Source organism: Lacerta agilis, chromosome 2 (assembly GCF_009819535.1).
Source record: "Lacerta agilis isolate rLacAgi1 chromosome 2, rLacAgi1.pri, whole genome shotgun sequence".
In the NCBI taxonomy this organism is placed as follows: domain Eukaryota; kingdom Metazoa; phylum Chordata; class Lepidosauria; order Squamata; family Lacertidae; genus Lacerta; species Lacerta agilis.
The window spans coordinates 1,887,283-1,908,674 of NC_046313.1; the positions used below are offsets into that span (position 1 = coordinate 1,887,283).

The 21,392-nt window shown below is 47.0% G+C and overlaps 1 protein-coding gene across 1 annotated transcript in view; it reads left to right on the plus strand.

Annotated features, from left to right (window-relative positions):
• Window positions 1–2,303, plus strand: part of ENDOU (endonuclease, poly(U) specific) — a 32,808-nt gene extending 30,505 nt beyond the window's left edge. Inside the window, exon 9 of the mRNA XM_033136850.1 lies at window positions 1,122–2,303. Coding sequence (XP_032992741.1) covers window positions 1,122–1,236 — 115 coding nt within the window. The 3' untranslated portion in view covers window positions 1,237–2,303. The remainder of the gene's footprint in view (window positions 1–1,121) is intronic.
• Window positions 2,304–21,392: the final 19,089 nt, after the last annotated feature.

Genomic DNA, 21,392 nt, shown 5'->3' on the forward strand with positions numbered 1-21,392 from the left:
GACCTTCACGACTATTGTGCCTATAGACCTCTTCAGTGTGTTGTGGGCTTTTTAGATAAAAGGGGGCTGCTACTCAACATGAAGTACAATAAGTGGCCCCCCAACCCGCCATGATATGCAAGGGAAAGGGAAAGGGGGGGAGGAGGGGAGAGTAAACTCAAGCTCTTAAAGCTGCAGTTCCTAATTCATTAATATAAATGCAAAATAAGTTCTTAAAGATCCAGTTCCCAAATCAGCAATATATGATTTTTTGAAAAGTGAGAAGGGGAGATTTGTTTTAAGGCTCAGTGGATGTCGCTTTCCAATTTCAGCTCTGTTTCTTTGGTTTTAACAATATAGAAAGGTAGATAGAGCGCAAGTTTTTTTTTTTTTTTAAAGTGCCGGTACTGCATACTATTAAGTACCACCAGAAAAAAGCACTGAACCTCTCCTCTATACATTGTTAGTGAGCACAGTTTATGCCACTTCTGTGGTTCTTTTAGACAGCCCAAGAGACTATAAAGACTTCTTACCATATTGGCCTGAATATAAGCCTCACTTTTTTCCCCAAATTCGAACCATGAAAAGTTAGTCCCCGTTCTCCCCCAAGACTGGAAGGGAGAGAGTGAGGAAGGAAGGGGAAAGGCCGCTGGCAACATAGCACAGGGTCCCCCCCCCCCCAGTATGCAGCCAAGAACAGCGAGGAAGGGAGCAGCTTATATTCAGGTATATTTTTCTCTCCCCCCCCCCCATCAATTTTAAAGATGCAGTTTATATTCGGGTGCGGCTTATATTGGGGCCAATATGATAGTTCACCCAAGAAAGAGTATATCTTCAGTGATTTATTCACACACACTTATAAAACAATACAGCACCTACTATCACAGATCTTAGCATATAAACCTAGCATCAACAGACAAACAATATAAGCTTGTCTTAGTGAAACCTAAAACACACTAGTAGAGTTCTTTTAGATAAAAAAGGGAAAGGGAAAGTGTGTTGGTGGCAATGCAAAGCTGACTTGAATAAGAACTAGTTTTCTCCCAGTGTGGAACTTCTGATTGGAACTGTGGTCTGGTTCAGAGGAAAGAGATGAAGGTTCAAGTAGCAAGATTATTAAATGTCAATCTTCTGTTCTTCAGGTGTCAACTGAAAATTGGGGGCCACGACCTGGGGATCCAGACTTATACCTGGGATAAATCCACCTATGGAAATGGCAAAAAGTACATAGCCACAGCTTATGTGGTCTCCCCATGATGCTACAAGATCCTGAACATGAAAACATCCTGAATGGCCAGATGCAGTCCGCATGATGCAACCGTGTTTGTATGGGAGCTGCTCTACATAGCCTTTCATCTTTCGATTGTACATTTTTGTCTGTTTGTTTGCCTAAGTCATATGGAGTGTGCAACAGGTCTTGTGACTGGAACTCATCTGTGACAGTGAGCACCATTCATGCTCCAGTAATACTCTGCCAGAGGTGACGCCACATTTTGCCTAAAGCACAGTTCAAGGTGGATTCATGAAAAAACACCTGGAGAATGTCAATGGAAAAATGAAACCATTAAAAACAACAACTAGGGGAAAACAAACTTTTCTATCCCACCAATGTAAGAACAGCCTTACTGGAGGTCCATCTCATCGAGCCTCCTGTTCTCGCAGTTGCCAACCAGATGCCAATGGAAAGCCCACAAGGAGGACATGCACTGGTGCACCCTCCACGTTTTTGATCCCTAGCAACTAGCAACTGGTATTCATAGGCATGCCACTTGCGACACTGAAGCCAGTACACTACCACCATCTCTAGGAACCACTGTTAGTCGTATCCTTATATCTAAGGCAAAATTTGGTATAAAATGGAGGTTCCTGCCTCCAAGAAATTTCACAGGCAGCCAAACTAGAGTCAAGAATGCTAGCAACATTTCTCAGCGAGGGTGGGTCCAGGGTTGATGATGTCCTCCAGGCAAATTGTACTCTAGTGAGCCCCCTGATCTGTCACTCGGTCCTCAAAGGCTGACCTAGCTGTCATGGCAACACTCCAAGCAACACTGAGCAGCTTAGGGTGGTTAAGTGTCCTCCTTTAAAGACAATATTTGAAAGGCTGACAGAAGACATTCCACTATTTGAAGGAGGTTGTCTGGTCCAATAACCCTAAAAAGGGTGAGTAGGTGACGATCAATAGTTACAACCTGGAGAGTGAACCAAACAGCAGATACATAGGTCTCCTGGTCACAGCCTTTCCTATTATGGTGTGATGTATTGTATTTTTGTTAGTAGTTCTTTCCAAAATTGCAACTTTACATATAAACAAGTGCCTGCAAATATCGTGGAAATCTGCGTCCCCTTTGGTCTTTCTTTCCTGGTGATGCATAAATTACCCCCTTAGGGTTGCTGGGTGTAATCATGTATTAAATTTTCCACAGTGCTCCAGAGGAGAGTGGGGAACCCCCAAACACACAGGCTGAATTAGGCCCATCAGGCCTCCCCCTTAGGCCCATTAGGATATTTTGGCCAAGCCACATCCTCCTGCCCTAGACATCAGGTGTGAGGCAGTTAAAGATGCAGCTGGGCCAAAGGGGTTTTGCTTCCAAAGTGTCACACTTTGAACTGAGCAAGCCCTGGCAACCAGCGCCACACCCTGCCCCCAAACACTGTATCTAATTTATTTTATTTTTATTTTTCCATTGCCACCAAAATTGACGGGTTTGGACCTCTTTCCCCTTTGATAAATTGGCAAGGTCATACTGGGGGTTAGTCACCTCTGGCCTAAGGAGTCAAGTACCTTCTGCTCCATCTTGCCTGCCCAGCAGTATTCCATCAGAAAGGCATCCCTTTCAAGCCATCACTGGCAAATCAAAATGTGAGCACTTTAGAGATGCAGTCATTGCCTTTTTGATTTGACTTTGGTAGGCATCAAATCTGAGATCTCAAACTCTCCCAATGGTCCAGTATTAAATGTCACAACATGTTAACTAACAAAAAGCTGTCACATCTTAAATGAAGAAGTCAGATATAATATCAAATACTCCCATTACACATCCTCAAGTTGAAAATATCCAAACTTGTGAGCGCAGTCCGTCAACAGCATTGCAAATCCGTCAGCAAGCTGTTCTCTGGAGATAGCCTTAATGAAAGCAGGCTGACGTGCAGCCACTTGGGGGCGCTTGAGGCACACTGTCTCCTGCTATGGACCTTGGCTGAAGGACTCCACATTCAAGGCCACCAGTCTTCACATGAAATTGGCTTGAACCTAACTTGTCTGCACTAAGCTGTTACTTTAAACCACAGATTCCCCGAGTTCAGATGTAAAAGGAAATGGTAGTTCGTTCAAAGATTTCAGTGTCCTCCCATCACATACAGAGGGGAGAAAGTGGGGGTGCACCAATCCAGGGTTCATTGCAGCTCACCCCGCATGGCTTAGCATTACAACTGAACTTGATCATTGCATTCAATGGGAGCTTACCTCCAAATAAATGCACAACAGTCTGTATGATCCCTTGAATGGCAGAACCCATTGTAGCTGGAGGCTAGCCACCACACTGAACCTCTAGGTGCTGTTAAGTTATGAAACTCTTTCCTCCACGTTAATACACGCTAACCATGCCAGAGGATTGGTGCAGACCCAGGGATCTGCAACAGGATTCTTGAGACCTGTTGCTCATTTGAGACCAGTCCAAAGTGTTGCCAGCTCAGCATCAGCTCTTTTGCCCGTTGCCCCATCCTCCGCCAGTGGGAGAAGGAGCAGTAGCTTCAGGAGCGGCGGCAGCAGCAGCAACCCCAGGTCCCAGGGTGGAGATACAGCTTGAACAGGGGCCTAGTGAATGCTGAGCTTCATTCACGCGGGAGCCGCTGGGAGCTGGGACATCCGTGGCCTGACAGATGGCTCAGCTGCAACAGTTTCTGAGCAAAGGGGCGGGCCTCCCTCCACCATCTGCCAGGGGGTCACAGGTGACACCCAAACATTGTGGTGGGCGGGGGGGGGGGATGGAGGAGAGAAGTTGCAGACAAAAAAAGAGAGCGAGAGAGATGCCAGGGCTTGATTTATAGAAATGCATTTGCTTATTGAAGCCTATGGGCTTCGGCAGGAGAGTTTGTTTATTCCAAGTGACTCTGCAGCCAGTTTACAGCTGTGGCCTGCATAGGCTTCCCTAGTGGAGTGAGAAGGGGAGGGCCATGGACACCCCTGGCCAACAGCACTTGAGCTGCCATGAAGGGGGGGGGGTGAAAAGGGACACAGCCAAAAGGGACACAGCACACCACACATAGCACAGTTGGCCAGTTTTTATTTGGAATGCTCCCCACCGCTGTGGGATTTGGCCTCTGCTGAACATCTCCATCTAATAGGAACCTCAATTTATTCAAGGTTGGGGGCTTCCCAGCGCAGTGAAAGGACCAAGGACAGCTCGTTTGTTCCGTTGTACCTCTTAGAAGCTGACTGGGTGGCTTCAGAAAGGACCTCCTGCTGCCAAAATTCATTTTAAAGAACTGTTTTTAAATGTTATTTATTTTAAAATCAAAATCTAATGTAGTTCCAGATAATAAAAAGACATGATCAAAGAAACCTGGCCATTTTATTGAAACCTACCATGCTTTCGGTAAATCCACTGAACATTAGTTGCAGACTAGGGAATTTTCAGTGTTGTCTCAAGCAATCTCATATATATCTATATATGTCCCTATATCTATATCTATCTTCATCTATATAATCTATCTCTATCTCTATCTCTATCTCTATCTCTATCTCTATCTCTATCTCTATCTCTATCTATGTAACAGCTGCTTTCTTATGATGTTATAATCCTTTATGTGCTTAACCCTATCCCATAATCTCATCAGTTTCTGAAATACCTCCTTTTTGCACCAAGGTCATATAGGTGTACTTGGAAATGACTTTGCATTTGCACAAGTTTAAGGTTACCATTCCCAATTAAGTGTGACACTGGCTAAAAAAGTTGTTCATATAATCTATGGTGCAATGTGCCCATGAGCCAAAATGTATGTGTAGAACATAAGATGAGAAGAGCCTGCAGGATCAGGCCAGTTACCCATCTAGTTCAGGTTCTTGATCTCACAGTGGCCAACAAGATGGCAATGGGAATCCTGAAAGCATGACCTGAGCGCAACAGAGGTCTCGACGCTTACAATTTCCAGCATCAGGAATTCAGAGGCACACTTGAGCCATTTAGTGGCAATATCTAAGGACTGAGTTCATAGGAAGCAGTTGCAGTAATGCTACATTTGAGAAATAAGCAAATGATGGGAACATGGCTGGATTCAATAGAATTATTCTTTGGGTCTTGAGGATTTATTAATTCACGTAAACTCCTTCATCCTGGGTATTCAGTGCTGATTTATCACAGTTATATATAAACTGAACTGAACTTCCACTAATTGAATAATAATAAATAATAATAAATTTTATTTATACCCCTCCCTCCCCGGCCAGGACTGGGCTCAGGGCGGCTAACATCAGAATATATAATACATTAAAAACACGGGATCAAACAATCAATTAAAATACAGCTTAAAATCCAATTAAGGTCAGAATAAAATCAGATGGCAACCGACAAATTATAACTACAGTGGTACCTCGGGTTACATACGCTTCAGGTTACAGATGCTTCAGGTTACATACTCCGCTAACCCAGAAATAACGCTTCAGGTTAAGAACTTTGCTTCAGGAAAAGAACAGAAATCGTGCTCTGGCGGCGCAGCGGCAGCGGGAGGCCCCATTAGCTAAAGTGGTGCTTCAGGTTAAGAACAGTTTCAGGTTAAGAACGGACCTCCGGAACGAATTAAGTACGTAACCAGAGGTACCACTGTATAAGGTTTGGGAACATTAAGTGCTCACCAGGCCCAACTATTTGTGCTGGCCCTGTATGGGCTGGTGGGAAGCGTTTGGGAGGCCACTTACATGCAGGGTTTTATGAAAGGATCTTATAAAAGGAGAGGGGGGTCAGACTGGGCCCCAACCAAAGGCATGGAAGGAACAGCTCCGTCTTACAGGCCCTGCGGAAAGATGTCAAATCCCGCAGGGCCCTGGTCTCTTGCGACAGGGTGTTCCACCAGGCTGGGGCCAGTGCCGAAAAGGCCCTGGCCCTGGTCGAGGCCAGTCTAACCTCCCTGAGGCCCGGGACCTCCAAGGTGTTATTATTTGCGGACCGTAAGGTCCTCCACAGGGCATATCAGGAGAGGCGGTCCCGTAAGTACGAGGCTCCTAGACCGTATAGGGTTTTAAAGGTTAAAACCAGCACCTTAAACCTGGCCCTGTACTCCACCAGGAGCCAGTGTAGCTGGTAGAACACTGAATGAATGTGATCCAGTGATGAATAGGCAGCGGGAAAAGGCTCTTCTGAACAGATCTGTATTTACCGGCTATCTGAAAGCCACCAAAGAAAAGTTGCTGTGAGCCTTCCTTTGGCAGGGAGTTTCTGCCGGGAAGGAATCCCGCAGCCATCAAAGCCCTGCTTGGAGTTGTCACCTGCCATCCCTCAAGTTGTTGTCGGCCTTGGAGCAGAGCTTCATTGGATCATCCTAGCATCTGGGCTGAATAAGAGAGCCTGGCGTGCTGCAGCCTCCAGTTGGGCTTGCAGTCCATAAGCCCATTGGGAAGGGCTGTGTAGCTCAGGGGCAGAGCACCTGCTTTGCATGCAGAAGGCCCCCTGTTAAATCACCAGCATCTTCAGGTAGGGCTAGAAATAACCCCTGTGCAAAACCCTGGAGAGATGCTGCTGGTCAGTTTAGACAAGAGTGAGCCAGTGGGGCAGTGGTCTGGTTCAGGGTAAGAGAGTTTTCTATGTTCCACACCAGCAGATAAGCTCAACAGTCAGGCCCCCCCCCCTAAATCACCCAGCAATCTCTATGGCAAACATCCTTATTTTCCCCTGACAAATGTTGGGAGATATTATGGTTGTTTCAGGTGTTTTTTCCTTTGCCAATTTCTTTGGGCCTGGGCCTGAAGATTATAGTATTATACAGATCCTTTACACCAGAGCTTTCCAAACTTTTCATGTTGGTGACACACTTTTTAGACATGCATCATCTCACGACACAATAATTCGGTTTTACTAGCAAACTGGAGGTTAAACTAACCCCTTTCCAGTGTGGGGAGTGTTCACGTGACACACCTACACACTGCAGCCGACACAGTAATGTGTCACAAAACACAGTTTGGAAAGCTCTGTTTTACAGTGTTCCCTGAGAGCAGGAGAGAAAAATCTCAGCTCTGTCTTATCATTCACTCTGATTTTCCATTCATCTACTAGGTGTTAACATATTCTGAGCTGAAAGACAGACAGAGAGAGAGAGAGAGACAGAGAGAGAGAAGGCCTTGGGGAAATCCAATTCAGCGGTGGGTGTTGGAATACAAAACAAAACTTCAGTGTAACAAAGGCCTGTGCAACGGCCTGGGAAGAAAGGGGGGTGCAGAGGCCGGCGAGCCGATTGTCAGACATCTGTTGCCAAAGGAGAAATGGAGAGATGACGTGGGGCTCCCGCAGGCCTGCATCTGACAGGGGGAGCATTATATCTCAGAGGGGCTGCCAGAGCCTCATGCCCCACCTGAGCACAGCAAAGTCAGGGAATTTAAGATGGTGATGCCAGCCCCTCCCACGAGGGCCCCGTGGGGTCCCCTTTTCGTTTTGTTCGGTTGATGACTGTGCAAGGGAGCATCTGGGTGACGGTTGGCCAGTGGTCCCCGTGGGCTCCTCCCCGCTCAAGCTCCAAAACAGCAGAAGGGGCTGCTAATGAGACAATGGCTCAGCGCAAGAGAAGCAATTCTCCTCAAGTTATTTCATCTGAGAGGCACCTTCACCACCTTTGCGTTTCCTTAAGTGGCCCTCCTGATGCTGGTGCCTTCCCCAGGAGAGGGAGTTGTCATTGCTGAAAGGTGCCTTAAGGCAGACAGTCTCCTAATTTGTTCCAGGGAGCCTCTCTAAATCAATATATTTTTTTATAAAAAAAGAAAAACCATTAAAATCCCTTAAGTGTAGCTTAGGGCATCCCCATGAGGCATTTCTACAAAGCGGCTGCTTGAAGCTATGGATTCTGCATGCCATTAAAGGATGATGGACTGTCAGTTTTCTGCTATTATATGTTCACAGTGTAGCACAGGGGTAGTCATTACAGTGCCTTCTAGATATGGTTAGCCTACAATTCCCATCACCTCTGGGGCTGATGGGAGATGGAGTCCAATAGCATCTGCACGGCACCTGCTTGGCTACTGCAAGAGGCCCCCATTTTGATTGCCTCTGGCCACAGAAAAGCTTGGGGCGACCCAAAAGTCTCTCTCTTCTGTGGGTTGCTGCGCTGAGGCACGGTGCATTCTTTTATAACTGTTTGATCTGAGCTGCTGCAAATCAGGAGATTCGCACTCCCACAACAGTATGGGACCAGTCTGACTTTTGGCTTCTCCGTATCTTCATGCATCTGCTATGTTTGTCAGGTATTCAGCATCCCAAAGATGGAGACTCGTGAGCCATAGCATGGGAACTGGTGGACAGGTCATAGAATGTAGCCTAGCCCTAGCCTGCTCTTTAACTGGGCAGGACCCAAGGATGTAGCCTGATGGTAAAGTAGCAGAGCTACAAATGTGAAGGTCCAGGAAAATGGAAATGTTCCAGAAAAATATGTGTGATTCTCTCTCTTTTTAATTTTTTTAAAGGGAGGATTTGAATTAAGGAAAATCTCTTGTTTGTAATATTTTCTCTTTCAAAATAAGTGCTCTTTTCAGGAAGTTGCTTTAACCTGCGTGAAACCATTGGGAGATCTAGCTCAGTACTGTCTGCACTGACTGGCAGCATCTCTCCAGGGTTTCAGACATTCCCAGCATTACCTGGAAATGTCGGGGGCTGAACCTGAGAGCTTTTGCAGGGAAAGCCCAACATCTGCAACTTAATTAAGTTGTGCTTTAAAATGATTTTGTTAGTTACAGCCAATTACACTCCTGAGGCGCTGAGAATGGATCCCAGAACAAGAGCCCTCACTGGGCCAAAGCCTGAGCCCCTGCATCTCCAAAGAGCAGGCCTTTAAAAGGAGAAAGAGCTGTTTGGCCTTGGCATGTGATTCGAGTCACCCAAAGAGCTGGATGTGAAGCAGAAAACCCCGACAGGAACTCTGAGCTCAGGAACCGCAGCTTTCCCAGAATGAATGACCCCTGACAGATAAGTGTGAGGGACTTGATTTTTCCCTGTGCATTGAAGCAAAACCCAGATTAGTGAAGAGTTCCAGCAACGATGCTAATAGCAGCCAGCCTAAGTAACAGCCTCATTCGATGATTTGAGCCAAGAACCTTTTATTTCCTAATATTAGAAGCAAAGAACATAAGCACTAAAACAGAGCATATGAGATTGTGCTTGTCTGGGTGAGGAGTTACCTTGCATGTATATCTGTGAATTAAAAAATAATATCTGTTATAAATAAAAATAATAATCTGCATTTTAGGTTCTAAGCCACTTTGTATAAAGTTCTCTGTTCCCCAACTCATTGTAATAGGGAAACTGAAAATGGCTGTAACTTGCTCCTGTTTTGGACAAAGTGCATGAAATTTGCGGGCACCCAGCAAAGTGATTAACAATAGAATAATCAGTACTAAGAACATGTAAATACAACTTCTAGTCCAATGAGGATAGAGACTAGGAAGAATTTCTTCATGTAAAAGTCTTCCTGGAAACGGAATATCTTCAGCAGCTGCCAGGAAGATAAGACAGTGTCTGGCTGCTACGTAATGAATATAGGAAAAGGAAGCACTTCCTTCTGGGCAACTTCCAGGGTGGGGTGTCACATGCCCGGGGGGGGGGCGCAGGACATAGATGAAAGTGGATGGAGCAATGAATAAAAATTTTACCTTTGTACAGTAGGCTAGTTTCTACACACATACTCACACACTGCTCTCTATCCTTCCCCCAGGCAATCAAGAGTCGTGATCAGAGTTCAAGGACACATTCCAGCCAGGCAAAAACACTCAGGGAGGGTGTGAAGCAAGGCTGGTAAGAGGAAGTTCCTGGGGAAGGGGAGAATCCTAAGGGTCACATGGAGAGGCCCTTTGGCCACTAGGCTGGAAGTCCCCCAGCCCAAATTAGGCACAGATTTTGGGGAGCATGGGTTGGGAAGAGACACCACCTTGTCCTTCTTCTCAGGCAGCAAAATATTTTGGGCTGGGTTGGCCCCTGGCATTGCCCTAATCAGCACCCAAATTCCATCGGGTGTGGAATCTGGTCTCATCATATTTCCATTGGAATTGTTTACACACTGTTTGCTTGCATCTCTGAATGATGCTCACGCAGATCTGTCAGGGTGCCAGAACAGCAAGCCTGTTGTTTGAGAACCAGAGCTCTGGGTGTGTAGATGCTGAGTCCAAAGAGAATCCCAACTATTACAGCTTCCCCAAAGTGAGGATGAAGAGGGTTAGAGCCTCCTCTGAGCCTGATTTCAGTAAAGCTGACTGCATTAGACACTAATCTCCAAGGCCTTTGGGATGCTCGCTAATCCCTTCCAGTAAGCGATATGGCTCTAACTACCCTGATGGGACTCTGGCCACATCTGGTTGCAGAATACATGGAGAAGAAAGCCCAGTTACATTTGTTTTACCCAACAGGATGAGAAGACCATGTGTTGGTCATAACATTGCAGTATGTGGCTGAAGGTGAAAGTAGTGGTGGTGGTCAGTTGAAATGATTGGAAAACAAGGTGATCAGAGGCCACGGGAAAGGAGGCTTCTGTGATTTTGTATAGAGATGCACTGAAGAGGAAATTTGCAGACCAGAATTCCCTCCCCTAGGTAAAGGGGGCAGAGCCCAAGGCTGGTCTGAGAGTGTGGATCCAGAGTGCAGAGGTTGGTGGTTTCTGGTGGTTTCATGGGCACAACCTATCAGTTTTTGGCAGGGCCAGAGACCAGGGCCAAAGCCTTTGACACGCCTAAGACAGGGATAGGGAAGCTGTGGCTTCCCAGATGTTGCTGGACTCCATCTCCCATCATTCCTAACCATTGGCAGTTCTGTCCGGGATGGATGGGAGTTGGTGTCCACCCTGACTTAAGAAGAAGACTGGAAAAGAAGGGAAACGTGGTGCTGGTGAATCAGCCTTGGGGAAAAACATGGGGGAAGCTGCCACCTTCATTCTGTGCTATGGGCTTCCCGGAATGATCTGGTTGACTGTTTTTGGAAAGAGGGATGGACTAGATGGATCCTTGGTATGATGTGAAGCAGCTCTTGTTTTGCTTGTAGCTAGGCTTGGGAACTTATGGCCCCCCAGAAGTAGTTGTACTTCATTTCCCATCATCTGTTAATGTCGGCCATGCTGGCTGAGGCCGATGGAATTTCTGCCTTCCCACCATGTCCTCCACCTTTCTTACATGTCTCCAGATTTTCAGAGGGAAGAGGGAGGTGGGGAAAGCCCCACTCAGTGGTATGAAGAGCTTATTTACACCAGTGCAAGTTGAGGAAGGATGCAGAAGAAAGCATTGATCCCATAGTTCCAGCTCTCCCTTAGTCATCCTGGAGGCCAGGAGATGACACTTCCAAGTCTACTTGCCTTGCCCCTGTAAACTAGTGCATCTAAGATAGCTCCTTTGAACTTTGCAGATAAACCACCACAATCATTTACAATAATAATTCAAGTCCCAGAGTTTTGGGGTTTCCTAGTACAGAATGTGGAGTCACGGTCCTCTGTGCACCAGAAGCAGTTTAATCATGCTGGCCACATGACCTGGAAAGCTGTCTGTGGACAAATGCTGGCTCCCTTAGCCTGAAAGCAAGATGAGCTCCATAGCCCCAGAGTCACCTTTGACTGGACTTAACCATTCAGGGTTAAGTCCAGGGTTACCTTACCCTCATTTTAAAAATATAAATAAATGTGTGCGTGCGTGCGTGCGTGCGCAAAGCGCTGCTACAAGATGGCAACTCTATCCACAGAGCTTGCCAACCACAAGGGACAAGGGGAGGCAGCTGAGCTCTCCCAGTGTTCAGTCCAGGCCATTTGGTGCAGTGCACGCACAATGTGCATTTCCCTTTCCTGCTGTTTGTGCCGAGAGCAAGGGGTGGGGGCAGGCAGCGGGTCTCCGGAGCGTGGCTGGCAGCTTGGTGAAAGCTGGGCATTAAACAAAGCAACTTGGAGCAAAGGTTAATGAGGAAACTGTGCTCTTTTTGAACAGAAGAATGTGGGGCAGTTATCCCATATGGACTCAGGAAGCTCTCTCCTAGGAAAGAGACTGGGGTGTGTGTGTAGTATTAAAATACCAGATTCACCACCCATTGGGTGAATGGATGAAAATCTCCCCCAGGACATGGCATGAACCAAACACAGGAGGAGAAGATGCTTAACCTAAAGATATTGGGAAAGGACCTTGCAGAGCACACACAAAGCTGTAATTCCATTCAAGAGAAAGCTTGTGCAAAGGATATTCCTATGGGTCCCTGCAGACAATCTATTTACTGTGCGTTCATCCTGATCTTTTTGCACAAAAGCTTATGCAGAAGTTAGATTATATCTGGTCTTTATTGAACATTTGTTCTAACTTGTTTACAGAGAGGTTAGATAGCAGTGAGCATTCATCTTGCATTTTTCTTATTTGCCTGTAGCATGTTTATACGATTTCATGTTAGTCATTCACTCCTCCTACACTTTTCAGGGCATTTACCCATCACTTTTCAAACTGCAAAAAGCCTCAGTGTGGCTATTTTAAAAGTGGATTTGTTGGACTCAGGTGACAGACCCCTTTAATATCCTTTAAATGCAAAAATATAAAGTTATGGTATGCACGTGAATCTCACCCACAAAATACTAACTGTCTGAAGGTACCCTATTTCATGTCCCATATTATGTGGTCTGATTCTCTTGACCAATTGACAGGAAGTTCCAAATAAGCAAGCCAACAGAGGGGAGGGAGAGTTTGTTTTCAATGAGTTTGATAAGGAGGGTGGTCCAAGATCCCCCCTCCCCCGCTTGAGGGTTATGGTCTATAATCTAGTTATTATAGATCAACTATTCTGGAGTAAAAAGCATGATTCTGCACACATTGCATTGTTCTGGTAGGGACAATGCTTTGTGTGCATTTTGTCTGCTGTTTGTGTTATGTCTGATTTTTGAGGAGCAAACAGTTGAGAGCTGTTGCAAGCTGGTCTTTGGAACAAATGCTTATGGAATGCTGTTCCTTGGAAGGCCCGTCTGACACCAACCTCAGTGCTGTCCTGACATTACAATCAATGAGTTTGTGTACCTGTGCACGCAAACTTGTAACAGGGACCATAGTATTGTCTGTACACCTCTGTACACAATAGTTGAGCTGTAGAAATCAATGAGTATGTAGTCGTTCATACAAATGCTTGTGCCTCTGTAAGTATAACTGGGGAATGAGTTCTCTTGTCTTTGTTTTGGGTGCCAGGCAAAGGCACTTACGTTTTCCAGGGCGTTTGGTCCACACCATTTATATGACTGCATTGTTGAATCTTTACTTTAATAAGTTTATGTGCTTTTTATTATTGTCCTTTTATTTGGTTGTAAATCTCTTTGGGAATTTTTAAAGTGAATTGAGTGAACCTAATCCTAGTTTGAAGAAACAGCGTTGGGCTTAAACAGGAGTCCCTGGGGATTTTTCTGCAGCCTGGTCAATACACACTAAGGACCTGAATAAGTTGCATTATGAAGGAGCGTGGGTGGAAGCACTGGCAGAGCTTCATGCTCCAGCACCGGGGGGCGGGGGGGCAGGCAGGGGCAGGGCTGGCGCATGTCCTGGGGGTGTGGCACGCCGCCTGCGGGGGCGTAGTGTCCAGCGCGGGCAGGGGGGCAGCCGTGATGGCACCCCACCGAGATCACGCTGCCGGGGGCGGTGTGCGCTCCCCCGCACTCCTCTTCCTCCGCCAGTGGGTGGAAGGCTGGGCTCTGCCAATCATGGGTGAATACAAGTGATGGTTCCAGGTAGGGGTGGGGAAGAAAGTCACTTCAGTTCACATTGAAAGGTGAGCTTCCCTAAATTGCACTTTGCAAAACGCAGCCATCCTTCAAAATCTTCCCTTGCCCATTTTTTGCAAGGCACTTCTCCAGCCAAGTTACATGTAAACAAATGCTCGTACTGGTTTAAACTGTGCATATGAAAGCATATGTTATATAGTATATATGGGGAAACTGCTTTGCAAAAAAAAGTGCGGATTAGCCAAAATTCTGTATATTAGGAGAAATAGTCGTACAGAAATGCTGCTGAATTTTCATGAGTACTTTTATGCTTACCTGGGCAAACTGATGTGGAAGTACAGAGAATGGAACTGAAGACCGGACAAGTGAGAAACTGGGAGAAACTGAAATGGACACCTTGTCCCACCCCTAGTTCCGGGGAGGGGGGTGGAGGAAGCCCAGGGAAGGGGAATGTTGCCACCATACCACTCCTCTTTGCTGGAGCTTCTCTTTATGAGTGACTGGCTCTTTCCACAGCGCTCCTTGCCCCCTCATGCGCAGCCTCCTTATTGGACTGAAAGCAGCCAACTGTTCCCCACGGTGGTGGCGGCCTCCATCCTAATCCAATCTATCAGGGAGGTAATGAAGTATAAAAGTGCGGATTCAATTAAAAGGGGTTTTGATGTAGGACGGAGCCTGTGGGCAGACAGGGACAGAAGCCTGCTCTGTTTTGAAAGGGCCATCTGTGCCACCATGTTGTGGCTTTTGTGTTGTCCTGAAAGGGCAACTGCACTTGACAAAGGTGACGGCGACACATGTAGGGGCCCACGCCACCCCGACACATCTCCCCGCCAGCCACTTTAACTTTTGGATCTGCAGGAAAGGAGAAGTGCATGTCCTTCAGACCCTCCAGTCTGGGAGCCTTGACCTCTTTTTTCTTTTTGCATGTCCTTGCTGACCTATTCAACGACCTTGTTGAGCTTCTCATAGGCATCGGATGGAACCTGGTGTTAAGCAATACAGTGCACACTGACTATTGAATCTAGCAGGGGTTAAAAAAATCCTCATTGCACAATGGACAGCATGCAATATGTTCCAATGGATACCAGTAAGACTTTGGGCAATTGACGTTTCTTGCTGCTGTTGCTTTATTGAGTGCTTTTCTTAGAAAAATGCAAAGTGTGAACAATCTAAATATTGACATCTGCCTTCTCTGGGTCATAGCTCAATGGTAGAGGGTCTGCCTTGCATGCAGAAGCTCATAGGTTCCATCCCCACCCTATGAAACACTAAAATTTGGGTGCCCTGCCTCTCCATTCTACGTACCGCAATTGTTGTATCACCTCCTGCAATGCCAGCGCCCAGTGCGGCTGAATCAGTCACACTGCCTTAAAACTGCCTCTGATGGTGTTGTCATTGCTATGTCCCGGCCCCTGCTGACCCACACCAACTCAGCCTTACCTTACCTAGCTATGACCTGCTGGCTCTGATTGTGGAGATCACAAAATATGGGCTTTTCTTTCTCTCACACATGCAATGATGCTGTTGCTCTCTAACCAAAACCACAGGACATTCCAAAGTGCCAAGAAAAAATCCACAAAGTGCTCACATCATGCACACTATCTTGTGTATGTGTACACTCACTGCACACATTCTTGAAAAATGGAGGGAGCACATGGAAAACACCAGAGAATAACCCTGAGTGTGATATTCTCCACTGGTTCTGCTCAGTGCAGATCCATTTAAATTAATGGACCTGGCTGATTTAGGTTCATTACTTTCAATGGGTTTACACTGAGTAGGACTTCATTGAACACAAACCAACATGGGAGTGACGTCATGTAAATTCTGCCCTACAGAAAGTGGATGAAAAACTATGCTAATGTCACTGTAAATGTTTAGAATTGCAGCCTCAATCTTGACTAAGCATGGGGGCCAGTCCTAGCATGGTGGGGGTTCTGAAGGGAAGAAATGAAGCTCTTGGTGGAGGCAGGAGGTGGGATTGTGCTCCTTCCCATCCAACGTTCCTGATATGACAGCTGTCATGTGCAGACATGCCCTGCTTTATTATAATGCACAGTTCAGGAGACCTCCCAGCTTAATCCCCCCCAAACAGATAAAACTAACAGAGGAGAGATTTGGAATGATTTGCAAAATCTTGCTGCTCTGGCGAGATTAGGGCTCTGTTTTAATCTTGTACAATGAGGGTTTGGGGGATGGTTTAATGAGAGTTTGAGCAGGAATAATCCTGTCTTTAAACTCGTCCTGCGCAACAATCCTCCCAGAAAAGTTGTAATCGGGCAAGATGTTCTTAAGACACAGATGCAAGTGGATGACTGGGGGAAGCGGTGGCCGAAGGAGGAGTCTTATGGCCAGGCAGAGAGAAATCCTGAAGGAAGGTTGTCATCAGGGGTTGGCATCAGCAGGAACTGCCTGATGCCCATGTCCTAGCAAGGAGCCCATTGCCAGAGCCTGGTGCCTCCTTCCCTCCCTCTTGCTGCCTGTTGAGCTGCCCTCTTCGAATGAGTGAGCTGTGAGAGATGAGACAGGAGAAGATACAGTAGCCTATTTGTCATCTCCTCCTGGAAAGTGCATACCCCACAAGTGTCCTGGAAAATCCAGGACATCCTGCTTTTACCTGTGAGAGCACGGCAGCCACTGTGTTCTTGTATGATTTTACATCAAGATCCCGCCCTGAAAGAGTGCTTTCTCACATGGCACCCCAAAACATGTTTTGGGGCACTGTGAGAGCATGGTCCTGAAAAAGCAAAGCGGGTCATGTGACTTGCATAGGAGCACGGACAGGAAGACATGCATCCTGGTTTGAGGACCCAACATGTTGGACGGAATGGAAGTGGTGTGGATGAGGCCCAGAAGGAGAGGTTGGTGCATGGTGGGGAAATTGCTGGGGACAGACAGACTGAGAGCAGATTTCCTGAGGGGCTGCCAAACCTGGAAACTGTTCTGAATGTGAATCTCTAGGTGGACATCTTGGTGCCATTTCAAATAATTTAGAGTGAAGCTCAGATTGTATTACAGATTCAGCAACAGCCCTATTCCCTCCCCTTCCCAAACAGAATTAGCTAAAATCTTTCTGGAGGAGACCCTCATAGGGAGCAATGGTGTCTGCTACTAAGTATGAAGGCCAATTAGGCAAGACCCATCATCACAATCTAGTATTCGGAGCTGTAGAGTGTTCTGGTATAATGGTAAAGGTAAAGGTAAAGGGACCCCTGACCATTAGGTCCAGTCGTGTCCGACTCTGGGGTTGCAGCGCTCATCTCGCGTTACTGGCTGAGGGAGCCAGCGTACAGCTTCTGGGTCATGTGGCCAGCATGACTGACCCGCTTCTGGTGAACCAGAGCAGCGCACGGAAACGCCATTTACCTTCCTGCTGGAGCTGTACCTATTTATCTATTTGCACTTTGACATGCTTTCGAACTGCTAGGTGGGCAGGAGCAGGGACCGAGTAATGGGAGCTCACCCCGTCGTGGGGATTTGAACCGCCGACCTTCTGATCAGCAAGCCCTAGGCTCTGTGGTTTAACCCACAGCGCCACCCACGTCCCGGTATAATGGTTGTTGTTGTTCAGTCGTACAGTCGTGCCTGACTCTTCGTGACCCCGTGGACCAGAGCACGCCAGGCACCCCTATCCTCCACTGCCTCCAGCTTAATCTGTACTTTCAACGGGAGGGCCATAGGAAACTGCTTTACACTGGGTCAGTCCAATGACTGGTCCACCTAGCTCAGTACTGTCATATTGTCTGCAATGGCTGCCACTGGCTCTCCAGAGTTTCAGGCAGGGTTTTTCCCACCCCCACCCTTGGAGATGCTGGGGATTGAACCAGGGGCTTGCACAGCAGATGTTCTTATCACCAAGGTATAGGAAAGGAAGGAATTTTGGCAGATACTGTAGGGGAGTGAGAAATTCTGCCTACCAAAGTGTCCTCCTCTATCAACGAAACTGAAGGGGTCCTCACCTCCTTTTCCTCTGTGGACTCTCACAGAACCAGCAGGATTTAATCTGGTGTGTCATCAGGGGCAAATTGCCCCGTCCAGGCATGAGGGGGGAATGCAAAGAAGTTGGTGTCAGGCCAGCTTTGTATTGTACTGGTTATCAATAACTTGCAGTGCTGGTTGCCTGCCAGAACATGGTTTGACAAGGTCAGGTCATAGGTCATAGAATTGTAGAGTTGGAAGAGACCATGAGGGTCATCTAGTCCAACCCCCTGCAATGTGGGAATCTGTGAGTTCATTGCCCCCATCACCCATGAAGCTCACTGGGTGATCTTGGACCAGTCTGTCTCTCTCTCTCCCCCCCCCTCAGGCTAGCCCAACTCACAGGGTTGTTGTGTGGATAAAGCAGGGAGAAAATTATGTATGCCCACTAGTGGGTTGTGACCTGATCCAAGGTGGGTTGCAACATGAGGACTACCACCATGTGGTGAAAGATTCAGAGATGGGATGCATGTTTAGGTTAAAAGAGGGTCCTGGGTCTGAAAAGGCTGAAGATACCTGGCATATGCTATCCTGAGATTCTTGGAGGAATGGTTATAATAAAAAGTGTAATAAAGAAATGTTGAGTAACGACTACCAGTTCATATGAGGAAGACAGTGGCATCTAGGTCAGAATATATGATTTCCTGGCAGACTTCAGTCTCCGTAACTCTCAGATTACTTACCCCATCGCTAAATCTGTGGCACTTCAAAGAATCCCTGAACTTGGAGTGTTTGCTGAAGCAGATCTCCCCGCCCCCTAACATAGGGATCTCCTTCTGGTTCCCTAGGGGGCTGAGGACGCGTGTGGCTTTCTGCATGAGGCCTGAGCTGTGGCTTTCTGCTGACCTCGGTGCTGGCAGTTCAGCCAACCCCAGCCGTTTGAGGCAGCACAATAGCCCAAGTGGGGCCTCTGCCCCTCTGTGAGGGAAGCACCATCTGCCGTGAAAACTGACACCAGCTGACAAAGAGGCAGAGAGCCCCGCTGCCACCCCCACAGCGAGTGGAGATTAGGGTGTAGACAGGTCACCCTGTTCCTGGAAGGGCCTTCTCTTCCCTAGACCTGGAGAGGAAGAATTAAATTGGCTTCTTCCTGGAAACAAGAAAGATGAAGAAGGGAAGTGGAGGAGGAGACCTGGAAGAACTGGGAGAGGGGTGTGTGTGTGTGGAGGCTTACTGTGAAAAACAAGACCATCCTTCATAATGCATCACACATGTTTTCAGAAAAATGACATAAGAACATCATACACTCCAACATTGCTCAGATGAACTGAATTTAGGCTCTGCAACTGGCTGGCTGGACCAAGGTAGCTTCCCGTGTTGTTCCTTTCACCTCCCTCTCCAAACAGTGAGTGCCCTGTCACAAGTGTTGCACTGAAAGTAATCAGGAGACAGGTCTGCCCCATGGTCACCACAGAGATCCTGAAATCCTGAAGTGCTCCAGACTTAGTGACCCGGGAGTCAGAGGGGTGTTGAAATGTCCCATGTCAATCAACCTTTGGATCCTCAGTACCACCTCTGAGGTGCCAGTCAGAATAGACCGCCTTTCCACAACCTGGTGGCCTTCACACGTTTTGCACTCTGACTCTGCTCAGCTCCAGCCAGCATAGCCGGTGGTTGGGGATGATGGGAGTTGTAGTCCAGCAGCATCCGGAGAGCACCAGATTTGGGAAGTATGATACCTTGCTCAATTGGACAAATAGCAAAAGGAGGCAGCTGCCTTTGTTCCATTTTTATTGTGCATCATTACAAGGGATGTGAGAAAGTGGAAGCCAAGCATGTCCTCTTCATTGTCATCTCAGAAGCACAATCTCAGGAATGTGCATCTTCTAACATGGTCTTACAGGTGTGCAAACCCTGCTCTGCTTGCAACAGTGGTGAGGCACAATTAGAAACAGCATTTTGGGAGTGTCCTGGGTGGGGAGGAAGGGAACAGGATATTTTGTAAAAAATAACCACCCCAGAATAGCGGGGCAGGCAATGCCCCTGATCATTGACGAGAGCTCCTGCCTGCCTGCTGTTAGATTTGCTGGCTGTCTTGTTTGTGGCTTGTCTGAGCAGATGCAAGGGAGCGGGGAGAGGGAGGAAACCCACTGATTAATCTCCTGGCCTTTGGCCACTGCTAAGCAAACATTCTGTACCTCTCTGAAAACAGATTGAAAATGCTGGCTGATCTGGAGCTTACAGGGGGTTTGCTGAGCGTATCGCAGATTTACCCGAATTACCAGCTTGCTTCTCCTGTTCATTGGGGGAGAATTGGGAGTCACGGCTCTGGAGCTAGAGAGAGAGAGAGAGAGAATTTACAGTAAATCTAGACCATGTTTTCTCAGACAGAAACAAACTTCTATGACTTGGTACAGTGAGGGCCAAGCCAGGGGGCATAGTTTGGGTGATTTCCAGTTTTGCACTTTCGCAAACAGCCCAAATGAAATATAGCCTAGCAGCTTGACTGTGTAGCATGCTTGTTTGTAACGTAATGTGTCCTTTTTCAAAGCCGAAGCTTTGGCATAGCTCTGCCTGTGCAGTTCCATACTGCATCTGAACATGGCTTGGTGTTGCAGCACACAGTTAAAGAAAATGGAAAGGCCTGGCTGGGAGGTGGGTGGAAGGAAGGAAGGACCATCACGTGGCAGTGAAGCCTAGGCTATTGCAGGGACAGCAGGGACAGGGAACCCATGGGCCCTGCAGTTGTTCTTGAACTACAACTCCCATCATCCCTGACCACTGGCCATTCTGACTAGGGCTGATGGGAGTCAGACTTTCCCAACCCTGATATAGAAGGTCTCAAGTTCAGCTGTTCATATCTCTGTATGAAAAGGACTTCAGGTAGGACAGGATTTAATCTTAGTAGGCTTCCTCTGATGAGAGTAGATAACAGAGCAACAAGAATAGGCCAATGGCCAGATTCAGTATTGTATGAATGACACATGCTACAGCAGTCCAAGAATCAGGAAGTCCCATGACAGCATCACTTGCCCCACTTTCACACGATGTTTGTGTCTGTCAGTCACTACCCCCCCTCTAATATGCAGCTGCCTCAAATGTGCAATGGAAATACTCCCATTGCTACCTAAATTTCCTTATTGTCAACTGCTCTTCCTATAAAGCAGATGCAGGAGAGAGGGAGAGAGAGAGAGAGAGAGAGAGAGAAGAGGCTTGATCATGGTGTGCTGAGAGGGTGTTTAGAATATATGCCACCAAATTTCAGCTTCCAATATCCCAATTAAAATGCATAATGTAGACAAGAGGAGGCTTCTCATTACCTGATTTTAAGATCTATTTTGAGGCAGCATGCATTGACTGGCTGGGAGAATGGTTAAGATTGAAAAATACTGATATACTTGATTTGGAGGGGGTAGGTAATAGGTTCGGATGGCATGCCTACCTTTGGTATAACAAGGTAGAGGTACATAAAGGTTTTTTAAATCATACCATCAGGAAACCACTTTTTCAGGTATGGAGCAGATATAAAGATTGGTTCGAGGCGAAGACACCTGGTTGGGTGTCACCACAGGAAGCCTATGCAATTATAA